General features: G+C 32.6%; 1 protein-coding gene across 1 annotated transcript; it reads left to right on the top strand.

Annotated features, from left to right (window-relative positions):
* Positions 1-14217: 14217 nt before the first annotated feature.
* Positions 14218-16562, top strand: LOC143083261 (acetylcholine receptor subunit beta-like 1). The gene has a single exon (XM_076259529.1). The coding sequence runs from the start codon at positions 14329-14331 to the stop codon at positions 15274-15276; it is 948 nt and encodes a 315-aa protein (XP_076115644.1). The 5' UTR covers positions 14218-14328; the 3' UTR covers positions 15277-16562.
* The last annotated feature ends 4747 nt before the right edge of the window (positions 16563-21309 follow it).

Raw genomic sequence — 21309 nt, 5'->3', positions numbered from 1 at the left:
TGATGAGCAGGAAGCAAACAATAAGTCAAAACGAGGAAATAAATAGCCGCTCTTCTGTCAATTGTACATACTTCCGTTTATCATTTAAGTGTTATAAAACTGTACTTTAAAAGTGAACTAAAATTATATGAATGTAACAATACAAAAAGAGGTTTTGCGGTTGTATTCCAGTACAACTAAATGATAATAACTTAATGCATCTGAGTTTGTCTTCCTTAGTTACGTTTACAAAAACAGTAATGAAACAGTAATGAATGAATACGTCTAAACGTTAGAAACTATAGTACCATACGGAACCTACTAAAAAAACAATCATTCATCTGAGGTCAACTACACAGGGAAAAGTGCCACGCATGTTTTACACATGTTTTCTTTACCATGCTTGAAACATGCGTGGCACTTTTTGCTGTGTATGCCTGTTGAAGTTGAAACCTTAGGGTTTTTTTTAAGGATTTGTACACTCAGCAAACAGAATAGGTTATGAATCATGTCTCTGCCAAACACTAAATTTCTTAAAATAGGGTCTCAAAAAAAGTACCAAAGTCAATAAAAACCTGACATAACAATATATTTTCTTAACCTTGATAACAAGTATAATCAGAAGTATTTTAAATAACAAAACAAAGAAAAAATAGAGAAATAGAGCTTTAGATTCTCAGATAACATGCCTTGTATATGTTTACGTTGTTTAAATTGGGAAAAGCTGATGTAGTAGCAATTTAAATGAGGTTATGGTTAACACACATTTGTTTTTTGGGGGGAAGGGAGGGAGCGGGAGATTTTTCCTTGATCTTGATTCGAACTCGACAATGTAAAAGAAGATTAAATAAATATAAAACGCTCAATTTCAGACCATTACATTGTCAAATAAATGTTTGTTAAAATACCGAACTGAATGTCATGCTTATATTTGACTTTTGCATACATTACATGTGTGACAATATTGGAATTAAGAGTTATTTATTAGCTCCCTTTTTAGCTTGAGCATATTTACATTTTTATATAATTACTATTGTTTACATGAAAACTTTCACCTGTGTGTATGTACACAATAACTTTACTCCTTTTCTAAACCGGTTATTAAAAGTTAAAGGTAAGATGGTGTTGCTTAAATTGCAAATCTTATTTCAAGAAAGTACCATTTGTTAAGTCATTTAGTTATTAATTATATACTGAATTCACATTTTATACAGTGTCCAGAATTCATACTTTCCTCGAAGGTAACTATCAGTATTCATTACAGCCATGCTGTTTACTATTACTGTTCTGGACCAATTCGTCTCTTAAATGTTTTGGCTTCATTTTGGGTTTAAACTTTAGGACTTGGGTATAAAATGGTTTAAATGATACAGTTTAAAATCCCTACTTAGAGTAAGACATTTCCCCCACTTTATTTAACTTCTGTATTGTTGTACAACTAACTGCCATAATATTAGAATATCTATTGTGTATTTTGGTATGAAATAAATATGATTATTGAGGTATTATTTCTTTAAGACTTCTTTTCCTAGAATGCTGGCTTATACTTGCCCAAATCATTATCCGGTCAAGTATAAGCTTTGTCCTCCCAGAGAATTGTCCGTTATGTCGGTTGTTGTAGACACTTGTCCCCTAGTGTGACAAGGTGTCCAGGGCAGAACTGGTCTTCATTGTTTATGTAAAGAACCTGGGTTTATTTGGTATTTCGTGGCTGCGCTAGCATTAAGTAAAAAGGTATCCGGAAAATGTTACTTTTACTTGAATGTTAGATCAGTCCGTTCACATTTTGGTGCCGTGACCATACAAATTGCCCTTAACATTTCTGTTATTTTGTAAGATGGCATATTCAATGGATTATGCAAGCGGTATAAGCCAGCATGATAAAGCAAAAATGGAGCATTCTGATAGATTTTCTGATAAAGATGAAGTTAAGTATAGACATAAAGATTTCAATTTTAGTACTCCATTAAAATCATTTGTTACTTTATCTGAAACCTATGATGATTCTGTAAGGGATAAATCTATATTGAAACATCCAGATTATAAAGTAGATAGAAAATTTACACCAAAAAGATACCAAGAACCACATTTTAGTAGGAGACCAAGTTATGAATTGTATGATGATAGGGATAGATTAAACAAGAACCAAGGATCAGATTACCCCCCAAACAAGAGATATGTTGATAAGGATACATTTTCAGAGGACTATCAATCCTTAAATAGGTATTCAACTGACAAATACCCCAGTTATGATTTAAATAGGCATGAAGGGGTTAAGCACACATCTTCTCTTGATAACTGGCCAAAACCTGTTACCTTACATGAAAAACGTATAGTAAGAAGAGAAAAAGAGCCTCAATCATTTGATGGCAAAACTATTGACTGGCAAGACTATTTGGTTCATTTTGAACAAGTTGCAGAATGGAATGAATGGAATGATTTAGAAAGAGCTAAACAAATTGTTATGAGTCTAAGAGGTCCTGCTCAGAAAATTTTGAGTACTTTAAGTAAACAAGACCTTGGAAATTATAATAAAATTAAAGAAAGTTTAAATAATAGATTTAATCCTAGAGAAAGAGAAGCCGCATATGTTTGCGAATTTGAAGCAAGAAGACATTCTAAAGACGAAACTGTTTCTGAGTATGGTCAAGCTTTAAGAAGGTTAGGTTACTTGGCTTTTCCAAATGAAAAACAAGATTCTGAAATGATGGAAAAAGTTCTTATAAATAAATTCATTAGAGGATTAAATAACTTGGATTTACAAAAGCATGTCCAGTTTCAACGTGCAAACACGTTGGATTCTGCAATTTCATACGCAATTGAATAAGAAGCATTTATCAATCCTCAAAATAATATGAGAAAGCCAATGCTAACTAGCAATGAAGTCCCCATTCAAGCAATTAAGGATAATAAAAAGGAAAGTACAGAGTTATTAACTCTTGATCAAGTTGCTAAACTAATTGATGAAAAATTAAGTCAACTTAAACATGTTAATACAGAAACCGACAATAGGAACGGATATTATCAAAATAGGCCTCCTAGGTTTAATAATAGGGGCAGAGGAAGGTATTATAGGAATCAAAACAGCACGACTGACAGAGTCTGCTATAAATGTAATGAGATAGGACACATTCAGTACTATTGTCCATTGAACAATCAGGGAAACGATTAAAAGCTGATTTAGAGGCCAATACTTCAGCTGTTAAAAATTTAGAAAGGCCACAAACCAAAATTGAAAGTTTGATATCAGATCCAATTAAGAGAGTTCAAATAAATTTAGTGGATCAAAATTGTCTTTTTGCTTTTTGTAAAATTGATGAAATTGATGTTAAATTTCTTGTTGATACTGGATCACCAGTTTCTCTGATTTCTTTTGATACTTTTGAGAAATTAAAACTGAGTTCCCAGTTGATTAGCCTAGATAGTATTTTAACAACTGCCAATGGCAATGCTTTAAGTGTTAAAGGCAAATGTATTTTGAATATAGCAATAGGTCCTTTATTAGTTAAACAAGAAGTTATTGTAGCTGATATAAAAGGGTCATCTGGGATCTTAGGAATGAATTTCTTTGAACAAAATGAAATTGATATTCAAATTAAAAGCCAATGCTTAAGTATCAATGGTCAGAGTATTCCTCTTTTTAAAGAAAATAGTTCCCAGTGTTCAAGAATTCAGATAGCTAGGCAAGTTTCAATTCCTGCAAATAGTGAAATGATTATTGAAGCTTCTAAAAGAGATTCATTTGTAGATGGTATTGGCATTATTGAACCATTAGAATGGGTGAAAAGTAAAGGTCTTTTAGTGGCAAAAAGCCTAGTTGATACAGAAAATACAATTTACCTAGCTATCATGAACTTGAATTCAAAATCAGTTAAACTTAAACAAGGTGAACAGATTGCACACTTGATGACAATTGAACAAGTTTTTGATGAGGATAATGTTGAGTCACAAACAGATTCAAAATATAATGACATATCAGAACAAGTTAATACTGTAAAAGATGTTGACATGCCCGAGCATTTAAAATCTATGTTAGATAAAGTATCATCAGACTTAAAAGATGAAGAGAAGCAAAAACTGTCTTCACTTATACACGAGTATAAAGATATATTCGTTGGTCCTGATGGTTCTCTTGGGCGAACTGATAGAGTAAAACACTACATAGATACTGGTGATGCAAAACCTGTAAAGATATCTCCACGAAGAGTAGCTTTGAAACAGAGGGATGTTCTTGAAGAAGAATTGAAAAAAATGATTGACAAAAATTTAATTGAACCCAGTTGTAGTCCATGGGCAGCACCAGTGTGCCTTGTAAAGAAAAGGGATGGGTCTATTCGATTCTGTGTGGACTTTAGAAAATTAAATGAAAGAACAGTAAAAGACGCCTACCCTTTACCGCGTATTGATGACACTCTTGATACCTTGAGCGGCGGAAAGTGGTTTTCATGCGTTGATTTAGCCAGTGGTTATTTTCAGGTAGAGGTTGCCGAAGAAGACAAATACAAAACTGCCTTTTCGACACATAAAGGCTTATATCAGTTTCTTGTAATGCCGATGGGTTTATGCAACTCTCCCGCGACATTTAGCCGGCTCATGAATCAGGTTTTGGGTGGTTTACAATGGCATCGTTGTCTTTGCTATCTGGATGACGTCATAATTTATGGAAAAGACTTTGAAACAGCTTTTGATAATTTGAAAACCGTATTTCAGTGTTTTAGAGAAGCAAATCTTAAACTGAAACCGAGTAAATGCTCGTTTTTTCAAACAGAAGTCAAATTTTTGGGACACATTGTCTCTGCAGAAGGCATTAAATGCGATTCAGAAAAAATTCAATCGGTTCAGAATTGGCATACACCATCAAATGTCAAAGAGTTACGAAGTTTTTTAGGCTTCGCGGGTTATTACCGCCGTTTCATACCAGATTTTGCAACTATCGCTCATCCTCTGACACAGTTAACTCAAAAGAATAAATCATTTATTTGGGATGATAAATGTAAAATCGCGTTTGAGACGTTAAAAGAATGCTTAACAACTGCACCGACATTATCATTTCCAAGTGAAGATGGCGCTTACATACTAGATACAGATGCTAGTCAAACAGGAGTCGGAGCTGTTCTTTCGCAAATCCAGAATGGTGAGGAACATGTCATTGCATATTCCAGTCGAACTTTAAACAGAGCGCAAAAACAGTATTGTACCACAAAACGTGAACTGCTAGCGGTCATTATTTTCTTGTGCCAATTCAGACATTATTTATATGGCCAGAAATTTACTTTACGTACAGATCATGCGTCGCTCAAGTGGCTAAAAAATTTCAAAAACCCGGAAGGTATGATCGCGAGATGGATTTCTATCATAGACACATACGACATGGAAATTCAACACCGCAAGGGTTCATTGCATACAAACGCAGATGGTTTATCGCGCACACCAAAACGGAAATGTAAACGAATCAATTGTCCAGAATGTACCGAAATGAAAACAGATATAGAATATTTTGAAAATGTCAAAACTACGGATTGTATTGATGACCTGAATACCGTCAAGGATGGCCATGCCTCCTGCTTAAGTGTTCAATCAGTTATCAATGACACGGAAACTGACGGCGACACTGATAGCGTCAGAGGTTGTCTTGCGACCCATTTAGCTATCAGACCGGTCAATGTCAATACAGAAGAACTTAGTTTTGACATAACATCAAACTGGCTCAGTTATTGGTCGAATTCGCAATTAAGAGAAATGCAAGAGAATGACCAAAATATAAGTTTTATATTGAACAATTTGTTACAATCTGACGAAAAACCCAAAAAGTCCGAAATTCAAAACAAATCAAAAGAAACAAAAATTCGTTATGGGTTATGGGAATCCTTGACCATTCAGAATAACCTGTTATGTAAATTTTTTGAAAGAGAAAATCAGGGGCTGGTTTATCAATTTGTAGCTCCGGAACAGATACGAAATTTCATTTTTCAACAGTTACATTGTACAAAATATTCAGCTCATTTTGGAAGAGACAAAACTTTAGATCTCATAAAGAAAAGATTTTATTGGCCAAATATGTCAGATTCTATAAAGTTATGGATTAATAGTTGTGATCTTTGTGCTAAAGGGAAACCTGGACCAGGGAAAGGGAAATCACCTTTGAAATCCAGTGTTTCTACGTATCCTTTAGACAGAATAGCAATTGACATCATAGGTCCTTTGCCCATTACTACGGGTGGAAATTAATACATTATGGTAGTGGAAGATTATTTCACTAAATGGACAGAATCTTATGCAATACCAAATCACCAAGCTCTTACAGTAGCTGATAAACTTGTTACAGAATTCATTTGCAGATTTGGCTGTCCATTCCAAATTCATACAGATCAAGGCCGAGAATTTGAATCTGGCCTATTTGCCGCCATATGTGACAAATTAGGAATTGACAAAACTCGAACATGTCCATACAGACCCCAGTCTGACGGAATGGTTGAACGTTTCAATCAAACTTTACAATCTATTCTACGTTTATTTGTTAATGAACATAGAAATGATTGGGACGATCACATTCCATTCATTAATATGGCATACAGAGCCACTCAACATGCAAGCACAAAATGTTCTCCAAATCTCTTGATGTTTGGACATGAATTAAGATGTCCAATTGATGTTATGTTTGGCTTACCTCAAGGATATAAAAGTATACCTTGTCCAATTGCATATGTTGAGTGGGTTCAAGAAGCTCTTAGAAATGCATTTCAGTTAGCACATACACAATCTGGTTTAAGTGCAAATAGACAAAAAGAAAATTATGATAAAAACTTGAAAATAAGAAGTTTTGAGGAAAACTCATTTGTTTGGAGATGGTATCCTCCAGAAGCAAATAAGAAACTTGGATTAGGCTGGACCGGTCCATACAAAGTTATTAAGAAAATCACTGATTTGACATACAGAATACAAAAAGACACAAGTACTAAACAATTAGTCGTACATGTAGATCATTTGAAACCATACCAAGCTGCACATACTCCAACTATACAAGAGCATATCGTTACACCACACGAAAATGTACAAACGTTAACTCCACCAGTGACAACTCGCTTTGGTCGTGTTATTAAACCAAGACAAATATTTACTCTATAATTTTGTTTTATTGTTTCGCTCATTTACTTCTAGTACTTGTCTACATTACTGTTTGTGATGTTGTGAAAGGGCCCACACGGCATCATAAATGGTATTGTTAGAAGGTATGCATATATACATAATTTTTGTGTTTGTATATAATATATACAGGAATAATGAATATTTTTTCTTTACTGTAGATTTTTGCAGATTGATATATATATTACTGTGAAAAGATTTATTGATAATAGACAAATTTATATGTTTATTAATTATGTATTTTCAGAATGGAGTTACAATTACATGTATGTGATAATGAGTATAAAAGTTTTCAAAATGATCACTTGAGAGATTTATGGCCAGCTGTGGGAGCATATTGTAACATAGAAGAATGTGGAAAAAACCAATTCTTCCGCTCATTTAACGAGTACAAGTCACACTTTGGAGGTGTACATAAAGAAAAGTTGACCTTATATACCTGCCAGATATGTGATTTGTCAAGAAGGAAATTACAGGTACTGAAGAAACATCTCGTTATTATAAGGACCATAAATGCTCTGAAGATAGATATAGGTGTATAGAGGTTAATAATAAAAATGTCATTGATCCGAAGGATGTTTTGCCATATCGAGTCGGCGACGTAAAGGAAAGGGAGGAAGCAAAACAAACGAGGGAGAAAGTTGAGGAAAGGAAGAGAAAAGCCAAGGAAGAGGCACAAGAAACACGTAAAAGATATGTGAATTCGGGAAAGAAACCAAAAGTAGAGGACACACACTATAATTCGAGAGACGAACATTTGAAATTTAATTTCGACAAGAATACTTTGACCAGGACAGTAATAAAAGCGAAGAAACATTAACGTTAAGTGACCAATTTTTGTTTATATTCCGTTTATATATTTATGGATATTTTGATGCATATTTATTGAACTTTTGTATACATATTTATTGAACTTTTGTATACATATTTATTGAACATTTTGATATATTTTTTATATACATGTACTATTACGTTTACAGATTTCTTCATTATTTTTGTTAGATAAAATGATGACATTTGATCTTTAAGTGGGGAGGAATGTGACAATATTGGAATTAAGAGTTATTTATTAGCTCCCTTTTTAGCTTGAGCATATTTACATTTTTATATAATTACTATTGTTTACATGAAAACTTTCACCTGTGTGTATGTACACAATAACTTTACTCCTTTTCTAAACCGGTTATTAAAAGTTAAAGGTAAGATGGTGTTGCTTAAATTGCAAATCTTATTTCAAGAAAGTACCATTTGTTAAGTCATTTAGTTATTAATTATATACTGAATTCACATTTTATACAGTGTCCAGAATTCATACTTTCCTCGAAGGTAACTATCAGTATTCATTACAGCCATGCTGTTTACTATTACTGTTCTGGACCAATTCGTCTCTTAAATGTTTTGGCTTCATTTTGGGTTTAAACTTTAGGACTTGGGTATAAAATGGTTTAAATGATACAGTTTAAAATCCCTACTTAGAGTAAGACATTTCCCCCACTTTATTTAACTTCTGTATTGTTGTACAACTAACTGCCATAATATTAGAATATCTATTGTGTATTTTGGTATGAAATAAATATGATTATTGAGGTATTATTTCTTTAAGACTTCTTTTCCTAGAATGCTGGCTTATACTTGCCCAAATCATTATCCGGTCAAGTATTAGCTTTGTCCTCCCAGAGAATTGTCCGTTATGTCGGTTGTTGTAGACACTTGTCCCCTAGTGTGACAAGGTGTCCAGGGCAGAACTGGTCTTCATTGTTTATGTAAAGAACCTGGGTTTATTTGGTATTTCGTGGCTGCGCTAGCATTAAGTAAAAAGGTATCCGGAAAATGTTACTTTTACTTGAATGTTAGATCAGTCCGTTCACACATGTAATACAGCGTAAAACAACCGATTAATCAAATGGCAGGAATGGATCTTAACTTGCTAGTAAGTTTTGCTCACATGGGTTCGCACTATTACAACAAGAGTTTTATACATTGATAAAAATACTAATTCATCCTCAAGATCGAATTACATAATAAACAACCTAAATATCATACAAAATGTCCTGTTTAATTTGTAGAACTGGGTTGTAGCCGTTGCTATGTCATTGTTATTCCCATATGGTTTAATCAGTTCAGTTGTCTGTGCTTTAAATATTTGCAACTGACATGATTCATTAAAAGTAATTTGACATTATCCGTTGATTAAGAGTATAGTTGAAAATTAAGGAACATCTCAAGGGGGCAAAATGATTTTGAGAATGATGAAAAAAGTAAAATTACAAAAATACTGAACTCCGATGAAAATTCAACCGGAAAGTCCCTAATCATATGGCAAAATCAAATGACAAAACACATCGTAAACGAATGTACAACAACTGTTATATTGTTTAAGCCTCTTTTGTAATATCTGCACGTATCTGCAGGATTGTATACATCCTGTGTTTTCAAAAGATCGGCTTTGAACGTTCCAGGTTAAGGATAAACAGAAAAGCGCATCAAACATACCAAAATTATAGATAAGTGAGTTTTGTTCATTTGTGAAAGATGTAAACAAGATTCATCAATCGAATAATTATAACATGTATAATACACAGGTGTGTTAATCAAAATACATTAAAAAAGCAAATGTATGCAGAAGACTAAAGTTAAAATTTAACAATTATCACCACCACTAACGATCTGCTTTCAACACCAGTATGGTAAGGACGTACTTTATTCTGTTTTAGAGAGAGCAATGGAAATGCACACTATTTGTGTTCCATAGAGGAAAGTTCTTGTACTTGTATGAGCTTAATTCAAGCCAAAACCAATCAACGACCACATAAACAGAGGAGGGAAACGTGCACGTGAAACTATTAATATTATATGGATAGGCAACCTCGATATATTCTACCTAAGCAATTAGGCAAACATAACATATCATCTTGTTTGGGTAACTGCTCTGAACGTGTTTTTAAAAAAAAAAGCTTTCAGCTTTCCATTATTCCAATCTCAAGTTAATAGCATGATAGTTATCTCAAGATCAATTGTCGTTCAGGGTCTATGGTGTGCATTAATCTCTTAAAGCGTCTTACAAAGTCACTGATATGATATTATGTTTGTTAATTACCAATACATAAAAAAGAAGATGTGGTATGATTGCCAATGAGACAACTATCCACAAAAGACCAAAATGACACAGACATTAACAACTATAGGTCACCGTACGGCTTTCAACAATTAGCAAAGCCCATACCGCATAGTCAGCTATAAAAGGCCCCGATAAGACAATGTAAAACAATTCAAACGAGAAAACTAACGGCCTTATTTATGTAAAAAAAAATGAACGAAAAACAAATATGTAACACATAAACAAACGACAACCACTGAATTACAGGCTTCTGACTTGGGACAGGCACATAACTGCAGTGTTTGAACTTACAATAGGAAATCACATTTAAACCTATAACTACCAGTTGAAGAAAATATCAAAGAACATAATACGTTTTTAGTGCCCGCAAGTGATTGTATTATCTTTGTTTATCTGTTTCAATTACCTGCATCATGTACACTCGAAACGAAAAATATTGCAAACTCAAATAAATATCAGATGAAAAGATGCCATAGAAATGTATCGATTAGCATTGCTTCTAAAGCTAATGATTGAAATTTTGAAAAGGTCAAATAAAACTGAGCTGAATTTTTGTTCTGAAGAAAACAAATCTAAATTGGTTATTCTAAAGGTTCGTGTATTCTAGCCAAATATATAATATTAAATATTCAATTGATACGCTTGAAGTGCATTTCCGGTTCAACTATCAACTAGGAGGGATTGACAGATAGATATCCCAGGAATTGGTAAAACTTGCCTGTTTAACAAAAAAGTTTCATATTAGTGAACGTTCAATACATTATTTAAGTTCAACATCAGGCCAATATGTGTTAAAAGTTTTTTTTTTTTTACCTTATATCATATTTAGCTAAAATTTTAATATTTTGATGGCAGGATTGGACGGTTCAGTCATGACTATATGTGTGTTGTCTTAAACCACTTTGATCTCATAAAACCTTCGATTGCATTTTTTTTTTAATTATTATTTGACTTTTGTCATTTTCAATATAATTTTAAAATGAAAAGTGTTCACAGATAGAAGTTATGTCATAATCTTAAATTCTCCATTAAATGGTAAAAGAAGCAATGACAAGTTAAAGATAGAATTAAGTCATGAACCTAATGTAAGGTTCTAATATTGTTTACTGAACTTACACAACAAATAACAGTTTTCCATCCTGTTATGGCATTGATTAATTAATTATTTTTTAATCATTCTAATCAGTTGATTCAATAAAAAATAATTTAAAAAATCTTCATTCTGATAGAAAATTGTTCGGTCCAATACGTCGTTGTAATATAACACCATAGTTTTACTTAATATAAACATCAATAATTATTCTGTTTACCCAAGTTGTCAGTACCGAGTTTAACTGTATATGTTCAATTGATTCAAGTATAATTAAAGATATTTCACAAAGACTTTTCATTTAGGAATCTAGAGAAGAACGCGGACAATGATTAGTAAGTATCTTATATAGAGTTAAATATCATGATGAATAAATTGATTAATTGATACAAATTAGTTAAACTTAATATGTTAAGAAGTTTCTACTACTATCTATATATTAATACATATAGTTGTTTTTATTTATTAAAATAATTGATTTATACATACTTTAGAATAAAAAGTACGTACCACAAATTCATTGCAGTGTTCGATTGTTTTATTGAGTTTCCTAGTCAGCAACCAAATGAAAGTTTTCATTTCGATGTCCGGTGATGTTGGAAATAAAATTGACGTTACAATTGCAAAAGTGACGGGACTCACGTACTCCCTATGTTTTAATGGAATGGGAACTTGGCTTTGTTAACAAACGAAAAACGAGCGGTATATTAAGACTAGTATTTGATATACGCCAATGTTAAAACTTTTATAAAAATCTTTAACAAAATCTTAAAACAATTTGAAGGTTCGTTCTGGAAAATGGTTACCGGAAAACGGTTGGATAGATTTATGTCATCTTAGAACTCGTAAATAGTCAAATAAAAAAAACAAGAATGTGTCCAAAGTACACGGATGCCCCATCCACAATATCATTTTCTATGTTCAGTGGACCGTGAAAATGGGGTAAAATCTCTAATTTGACATTCAAATTAGAAAGATCATATCATAAGGAACATGTGTACAAAGTTTCAAGTTGATTGGACTTCAACTTCATCAAAAACTACCTCGACCAAAAACTTTAACTTGAAGCGGGACGAACGGACGGACAGACGAACGAACGAACAGACGGACGCACAGACCAGAAAAAATAATGCCCATAAATGGGGCATAAAAATACAGAACTGCAAGGAAAAGTGAAAACGAGATGTCCAATAACAAATTGCAAATCAAAGACTCATATATATCAAACGAATGAGAAACAATTTCCATATTCCTCAATTATGTATAGGAATTTTCTCATGTAAAAACGAGTTGATCACACCTGGTTTATATATACCTAGCTAAACCTCTCACTATAAAGGAGTTAACTAATAACTATTGTATATAGATGATTTGCACATGCCACGTTAGTTCATTTTGCACACTGCTTGCACTTTCTACTTGCTTTAAATCATTGAATCAGAGAGTTCACGACAATATTAAACTAATTGATTTTCGGACTGAAGGTAATATTCATAGATGTTTTATTATAATAGATAATTTTTCAATGAAAAAGAAACCGTAACTATCATATCCCCTGGTTCGAAGAAAGCGGTCGTAACACTCTTTATAGTAACACTATGCTCTATCAGCCCCCCTCTTCAGTTGTGTGTTATTTATATATCTTTGTTTTCGTCATCTTTAGAAACAATATCATACAGTTAAACGTAAGTAAATAGCTGATACAAATGAAATGGAAGGTGAGGCACCGTTAAGAGGGAAAAACTCATTGGAATCTAGAGATCAACATTGATTTAGCAACAATTAGCAAAGTTGTACACTAAATTCTAAAAGATGATTTAGCTGATGCTATGGCACTGTCTACATCTTATTCGTATTCCAATATTTAAAAAAACCCAGAGTACTTCCTCAATATGCTGATGTGCCTGTTCAAAGTCAGAACCAACAACATTGTTATTGTAGGTTATATTGTCCCCTGTGGTTGCTGTATCATTTAAGATGTCCGACTTCTGCTTTCTTTCACTTAAAAACTCATTTCTAAATTTGAAACGAATCGGTACTTTTATTTGCTATACCTTTATGATGTTGACTTAAATCAATATTATGAAACATGAGAGAAGATAAATAATTGAACTGTTATTAGAAATGAATTACATTTAAACTAACATTTCTCCAACTATTAATTTCGAAATGTGGTTGAATTGTTTGTATTAACCTCAAATTAACAATTGATCAATAGATTAATTATCCTGGGATTAATAAAACGAAGTATCTCTTTTATTTTGAAGATCATAGCCTATGATTGACTTATTTTGTGAGCTCTCTCTATTGTGCCTCGATAATATGCCAATTTTTTTTTATTGATTTGAATGCTGGAACAGTATTTTTTTTCTGTTTAATCAATTCCACATTTTTGATTACTTAAATGCATCTTGCGAAGTACCTTGTAAATATTAATAAGTGTACACTATAACTGCTAAGTCACGTGATTGCATTCAGAGAATCAATATTTCAAAACATTCATTGCTTTTTTTTAATGATCTTAATATCATTTACAACATTATTAAGTTATTTACTTATTTTATATTTCAATACGTTATTTAAATGATCTAAAATATTAGATTAATTATTTCTGTTAATCGAAAACAGTAGTTCATGTTTATCTAATATAAACATGGGGGAACTCCTAATATATACATAGATATCAATAATGTAGTACTACCTAATTTTTCTTTCTTTCATATTTTTAGATACGAATCTTTTTGGCATTTCGTCTTTTCTGGCCTATTGTTTTACAGTCATTGGAGCAAACACAGTTTCAGACGTTAATTCCCTGCATACGGACTTACTGAAAGGGTACAACAAAGATATAAGACCTCCAATAGATCAGTCCACCACACTAGTAAATGCATCATTTAGTTTAGTTAGCATCAGAGATTTTGACGAGGTGAGCGGGAAATTTGCCGTTACTGGCGTATTTATTGGTGTATGGTTAGACGACAGACTATCATGGAATCCAATGGACTATAACATGACGTTTACGACAACAATTCCACAAGATAAAATATGGAAACCAACAGTATTTCTAGCAAATGTGATTGATTCTTTGAAAAGTATTGGACACGATTTCGTATCGATCCGACTATATTACTACGGATTAGCAGTATGGACACCCCCTGATGTAATCGAAACATCATGTCAAGTGGATGTTACATACTTCCCGTACGATCAACAAACATGTACTCTTCAGTTTGTATCATACGGTTCTCTGGCTACAGAGGTTCTTTTGAATTCTGCAGTGAATGAAGCAATTACACCATATTACACTGAACATGGAACGTGGGATTTGGAGAAAACAGCGACTTCAAGTTATGCCTTTGATTCTGGTTCTATGTTTGAAGTTCATATCACAATTAATAGACGACCGCAGTTTTTCTTGGTAAATTTAATTTTTCCAGTTATCTTCTTAACATTGCTTAACTCATTTGTTTTTCTGCTTCCTGCAGAATCAGGGGAGAGGATATCATATGCTATTACTGTGTTACTTGCTTTAGCGGTATTCATGACAATGATTTCTAATTATTTGCCAAAAACATCTCAAACAATGGCAAGACTTTGTTATTTTCTAATTGGAGATTTAGTTCTTAGTTCCGTTATATGCATTCTAACAATTTTCCAACTGAGGATATTCTACAAAAGCGACCAGAAGTACCCTGTTCCACTTTTTCTAAAAAAGATTGTAACGATTTTCAAATGCCAAAAAAGGATTCATCATGTTCATCCAAAAATATCAGAAGGCGATGCACACAACCATAAAATAAATCAGGAAATAGGCAAACAATGTGATTCAAATATTCAAGATGTCACTTGGAGAGATATTGCTAAGTTCTTTGACGTTGTCAGTTTGTTTGGAAGTCTGCTATTTCAGATTGTTATGTTAATTGTATTTTTCTGTGTTATTTCGTGATAGGGTTACTTTTATGATATAAATAGAAGATGTGGTATGATTTCCAATGAGACAACTGTCCACAAGAGACCAAGGAAATTTACAATTATAGGTCACCGTACAGCCTTCAACAAAGAGCAAAGCCAATACCGCGTTTAATGAGGCGTTTTCTAAACATAATCTAGTCTTTTATCAGTGTTCCACGAGATATATCCTGAAATTCAAGAATTTATGGATAATTAAATATTCATATGGAATTGCCTTATATTCACTATCTAATGGACCGACCATTTAAGGTGGTACCTAACACTACAGGGAGATAACTCTGTAAAATCAGCTATACGTTTTAATTACGTTATGTTGTTAAGGGAATATTAAGCTTATCAATGATCAAAATTCGTGTTTGTCAAACTGCTATATAACCAATGTAATTTTTCTGATAAAATGGTTGGTTCAAATTTTTTGAAATTTTTATATTTTTGTCAAAGGGTCAAAGTAAATACTTTGTCAAAATTTTATGAAAATTAAACGAGCCAAATTAATTTTAGTGAAGGTGTTGGGTACCACCTTAAACATATTTCCCAGCAGGGTATTGCATCGAAATGCCGCAGTCAATTCCATAATAATTAACAAATATCTGTCTTTCATTGTACATTGCATTGAAGACAATATTAATTTTATTTTGGTTTCTGATGTACTGGTACAAACCACAATATAAAATATAATTAGATTAGATTTTAAAGAAGTTTTTGATTTTCAAATATTTTGGCCTCGGGAATCACTGGATAGGCAACTATTGTCACATAAGTACGCATTTGGTGCAGAATAATTGATCCTGTTAATGCTTTTGAAAATATACATATGTATATGCATGCTATTTGTTTTTCGTTAAGTGTTTTGAACATAAATGAGGCCGTTATTTTTCTCGTTTGAATTGTTTGACATTTGTCATTTCAATGTCCTTTATAGTTGACTATGCGGTATGGGCTTTGCTAATTTTTGATGGCCGTACGGTAATCTATTGTTGACATTTCCATATGGATGTATAATGATGTATATTTCAAATAACATTACATTGTGTAACAAGACCAATTTGTCAGAATATATTCATATTTCAAGGTTACTTTAAATACTGTTTTATTGGTATTTATATCGATTTGGAAGCAAACTAAATGATATTGTTACAATGTATATACATATACACATTCATGTATCTTAAATCTATCTATTCCTGTATTATGGCATTGCCTATGTCATATTTTCACTGACTGTTTATGACGTCTTTACAATAAATCCATTTGATGTTGGATGTGAACTGATTGAATATTTAGTCTTAGATGTCTTAAGATGTTATTAGCTATGAATATAAGCTGTCAGTAACTGCGAGTCCTTTTAGAACTGTACTTATTTTTGTTGTTGGGATGTACAAGTACCCGGCCACGTCCATTCTGTGCTTTGTTTGGCGTATTTCTAGTTGTATCCATCTGATGAGTTAATCCTTTTTTAACTGATTTTTATAGTTCGTTCTTATGTTGTACTGTTACACCACTGACCCAGGAAATGGGGATAATTGTTTTGCGTATTTTTTCTTTTTTTTAACAAAAATAAGGCCATTAGTTTTCTTTTTTTTATTGTTTTACATTAATTTTGTCATTTCGAAGCTTTTTATAGCTGAATATGCGGTATGGTCTTTCCAAGTTTGGAGGCCGTACGTTGATCTATTGTTGTTAAATTATATGCCATTTAGTCTCTTGTGAAAAGTTGTCTGATTGGCAATCATACCACATCTTCTTCTTAATATATACAAATTGTAATTATATTTTGTTGATCTCACGAACAATATAACATCAACAAGAACACCATCGAATCAGAAGCACTGCTGGTTATTATACTTACCACCATTTTGAAAACAAAAGCTTCAAAGGCAAAATGTAAACCATTATTTGTAATTGTAAAATTTTAATCCTTTACAATTTCAAATATACAAACACTTTAGTTTTGTCATCATATAAAAATCATTTTTTCGATTTACACAAACCAAAATATTCAAATATCTTTGAGAAATATCAATTTATGTGTTCCATATGTTTACGGTCAGTGATGCATTTTCTAGATATATGCACTGCTTATTGATCATATATGAAGAGCGTAAAAAAGCTAGAACAACAAAAGAGCACATCCAAAGTTGGAACAGGAATCAGAGCTTTGCGTGATGGGGATATACTCCTGTCTTTAAAAGTATTTTCAAATTATCAATTGTGATTTAATTTACATAAATTCCGTATCTTCCCGGCAGTACGAAGTACATGCTACTGGGCTGGTGATACCCACGGAACTAACAGTTCAACTGTAGAGGTGTAGAACCAGTGGTAGTCATGGCATTAACGGTACCAATTTGTTTGCATCATATGCGCATTTCGACAATAAATGTCTCTGCATTTATTGCTCGGGGTTTAAACATTTGAAAATCCACAGCTTGTTAAACATTTATATAAACCAAAACTGAAAAAATACTATATAGCCATAGTCAAACAAGGAATCAGAGCTTTGAGTTAGAGAGATATCCTGTATTTAAAAGGAGTTCCGAAAGTTTTTTTTACAGTAACCTCAAATAACACAAATTACATGCTGCTGGGCTGCTGATACCCTCGGGAACTAACATACCACCAGCAAAGGTTTCGACCCAGTGCTAATTATTACATTAACGGTACAAATTTGTCTGCCCTGTATGTGCATTTTGACAATAAATGTCTCTTCAGGTATGTTCGGGGACAATATATTTGAAAATCAAAAGGATATTAAAAATATTATGAGTTTATAAACCAAAAACGACAAAAGAGTATGCCCAACGTCTGACACTTTTCATGATGGAGATATATTTACTAGTATTATACGTACTGTCATCAATTTTTATTCATTTGGTTCTCTGCTATTAACTCCGCCCAAAGTAAGGTAATATGTTAGAATAAATGAGTTCATGATTCAGCTAGAAACCCAGCAAACCAAAGATACTACCTTTACATACACACTCAAATTCGTGTGCTGTAATTTGAATGGGGAAAAAAACTCAGCAAAGGATGCACTTTAATCAAGCTATTAAAGTGCAGTTTATAACACCTACTTGGTAAATTCATTAAAACATTTCTTCGACAAAAATAATAAAATGTAAAAAGAGATATCATTTCCTCATGTGGATGTATACCAAAGATGAGAGTAGAAGATCTGTCTTAATACCAACATTCCAGTTTGAATGGTTTTCCCCTTATAATTTTGTGGCCCTTTATAGCTTGCTGTTCGGTGTCAGCCAAGGCTTCGTGTTGAAGACCGTACCTTGACCTATAATGGTTTACTTTTATAAATTGTGACTTGGATGGAGAGTTGTCGCATTAGCACTCATACTACATCTTCCTATATCTATATCTGCCAAATTAGTAATAAGTTTTACCATGCTAGTTTGGTTTGAAATCTGATTTTAGACTTTAATGGCGATTGTATTTTTCTGTGTGGTAACTTGCCATGTTTATACGCGTTGATACTTCTATATATACCCGAAAACAGGAATGAATTTATGACTATGATGCTTGCACCAAATGATATTTATGCTGACTTTTCGGATATTAAAATATCCATATTGTGGTACCACAATGTATCAAACGTCAAACTAGTAAGGCACCATGATCATTTTTAACATTTGTCAGTTGGGTAAAATTTATACAAATAATAGATAAAAGGTTCAAACACCATTATTTTTGTTAATTTTTAAATAAAATATACATTGTATAGTGTCTTTATTAACAAGTTCAGCATTAAGCTTATCAGTACCAGTAACTCGTTTCACAGAACTTTTAAAAATACATAGATTAAGAGGATAGCTATCAGATTGGCAACACACTATAGTGCGAGGTAGATCAGAGAATTCAATTCATACCAAATAACCCTGAACATTATACTTTAACTGTCAAAACAATTTAAGAATATTCGCTACTCTGTTTCAAAATAACAAGCTTTTTAAAAGACTGTTATAAATTGAAAGAATATAAAGAAAGAAAGAAACTAAAATAGCAGAAAAAATGAAGGGCCCGTGTGGTTGTTTTCGAGATATATACCATTGAAAATTTGGAGAGAAATAATTTTATGTAGATTTTTCATACACTTAATATTGGCCCCTTTTTTCAAAAACGATGACAAAAATAACAAGGATTTTACAAGATTTTCAAAGATGACATTTAAAACTATTTTGTAATCAAATTTCGGAAATAAAAGTAGTGGTTAGTGGGCAAAAAATTGTATAATTCATTAAAATTCTTTTCAAGTCTTTTCAAGTCTTTATGTTAAGATATTCGGACTTTTTAGCGATTGGTCGTTTTATTAAAATAATCGCCGTTAATCTAGAAAATTGTTTCTAATTACTTCCCTTTCTCCAGATGAAAGTGAAACTACACAAACAGTAAAAATGATACAAGTTTAAGTTATCTTTCTTACCATGCTTATAATTAAATAAGTCAGATTAATTTGATAATTCTACGGGGACAAAGTACGATATGCCTTCATCTTAGAACATGATTAATGTATATATGTATCTGAATATAAAGTGGCCTGGTATTATGCATAAACTGTCACAAAAAAAAAATATGAAATAAAAACAATTATATAACGTCAACAACTACATTACAGGCTCCTGATTTGGGATAGGCACATACATACAGAATGTTCCAACCTGGGACAATGATGTAACGGTACGACAAAGGAACGAACTTTTAAAAGCAGTTGAAAAGTACTAAACTCATCAGATGGGTACCAGTAGAACTACATCTAACAAAAACGCAGAGTGGACGTGGCCGGATACGACTTACATCCCAACAAAAGAAAACACTAAGTACAGATATGAGATTACTCGAAGTAACTGACAGCTAGTTCGAAGCCAATAACAACTGATAAAAAGAATAATGCATCTTAGACTATATAAATTTGTTTGTTATTGTTACTTACATTTTCACCTGCTTTTACTAATACATACTTACATTTTTACCTGCTTATACTAATAAATACTTACATTTTCACCTGCTTTTACTTATAAATAATTTACGTGAATGTGCAACTCTCGAGTTTTGTTAGATTGCGCATAGAGCCATCAAACAACTTACATTTTACTTAATAGTTCTTCTATAAATCGTTTTACGCTTTGACTACATTTTTTTTCACTTTCTGTGACCGATCATTTGTTACACATGATACTTATGATTGTCGATGATGCGAACATGTTTTAATATTTGAAATATATCTATTTATTATATTTTACTAATTGACCAATAAAGTTATTAAAAAGTTATAAAGTAAACTAGTCTAACTGATGTGATAATAGGTGTAACAGCGTTAACTTAAATATCCAACTCCAAGGTTATTTAAAAAATCATAAATAAATCAAATTAAAAAAAGGCCGAAACTTACAAATACTGAAAAATAAAAATTTTACCAACCAAGGGAACGAATAGAAAGTAATTGTCATATTTCAGCTGACGTAATAGGTGCCTTTTCATATGGATTAATCTTGTTTTTATAGCTAGCAATAAACCTCTAACTTGTATGAGTTCTACTAGTTTGGTTTCGTTGCTTCGTTAAAACGACACCCATCGATTGTAATTGCTTTAAATTAAGTGTGCATGGTACTTGATCGTACATGCGTCAATGACATAGATTGACAGCAATAACCAAAAAGATGTTTTAATGCACCATATACATGATATAAAATAAAACTGAGAATGGAAATGGGGAATTTGTCAAAAGGACAACAACCCGACAATTAGAGCAGACAACAGCCGAAACCACCAATGGGTCTTCAATGCAGCGACGCCGAGAACTCCCGCATCCAGAGGCGTCTTTCAGCTGGCCCCTAATATAAGTTATATGGTTCGCTACTGACCCCCTACGGTTCCATAGAGGGTTAGTAAAATTCATAGGGGTGCAGTTGGAAAGCAGGTCACGGTTTGACCCCAAATTTATCAGCAACAATAGAATCACGTGACCGTGAAAATTCAGTAAAAAAGCGGAGGAGAC

Source organism: Mytilus galloprovincialis, chromosome 7 (genome assembly GCF_965363235.1).
Source record: "Mytilus galloprovincialis chromosome 7, xbMytGall1.hap1.1, whole genome shotgun sequence".
In the NCBI taxonomy this organism is placed as follows: domain Eukaryota; kingdom Metazoa; phylum Mollusca; class Bivalvia; order Mytilida; family Mytilidae; genus Mytilus; species Mytilus galloprovincialis.
Note: the sequence above shows the minus strand (reverse complement) of the source record. Positions and strands in the feature narration are given on the sequence as shown.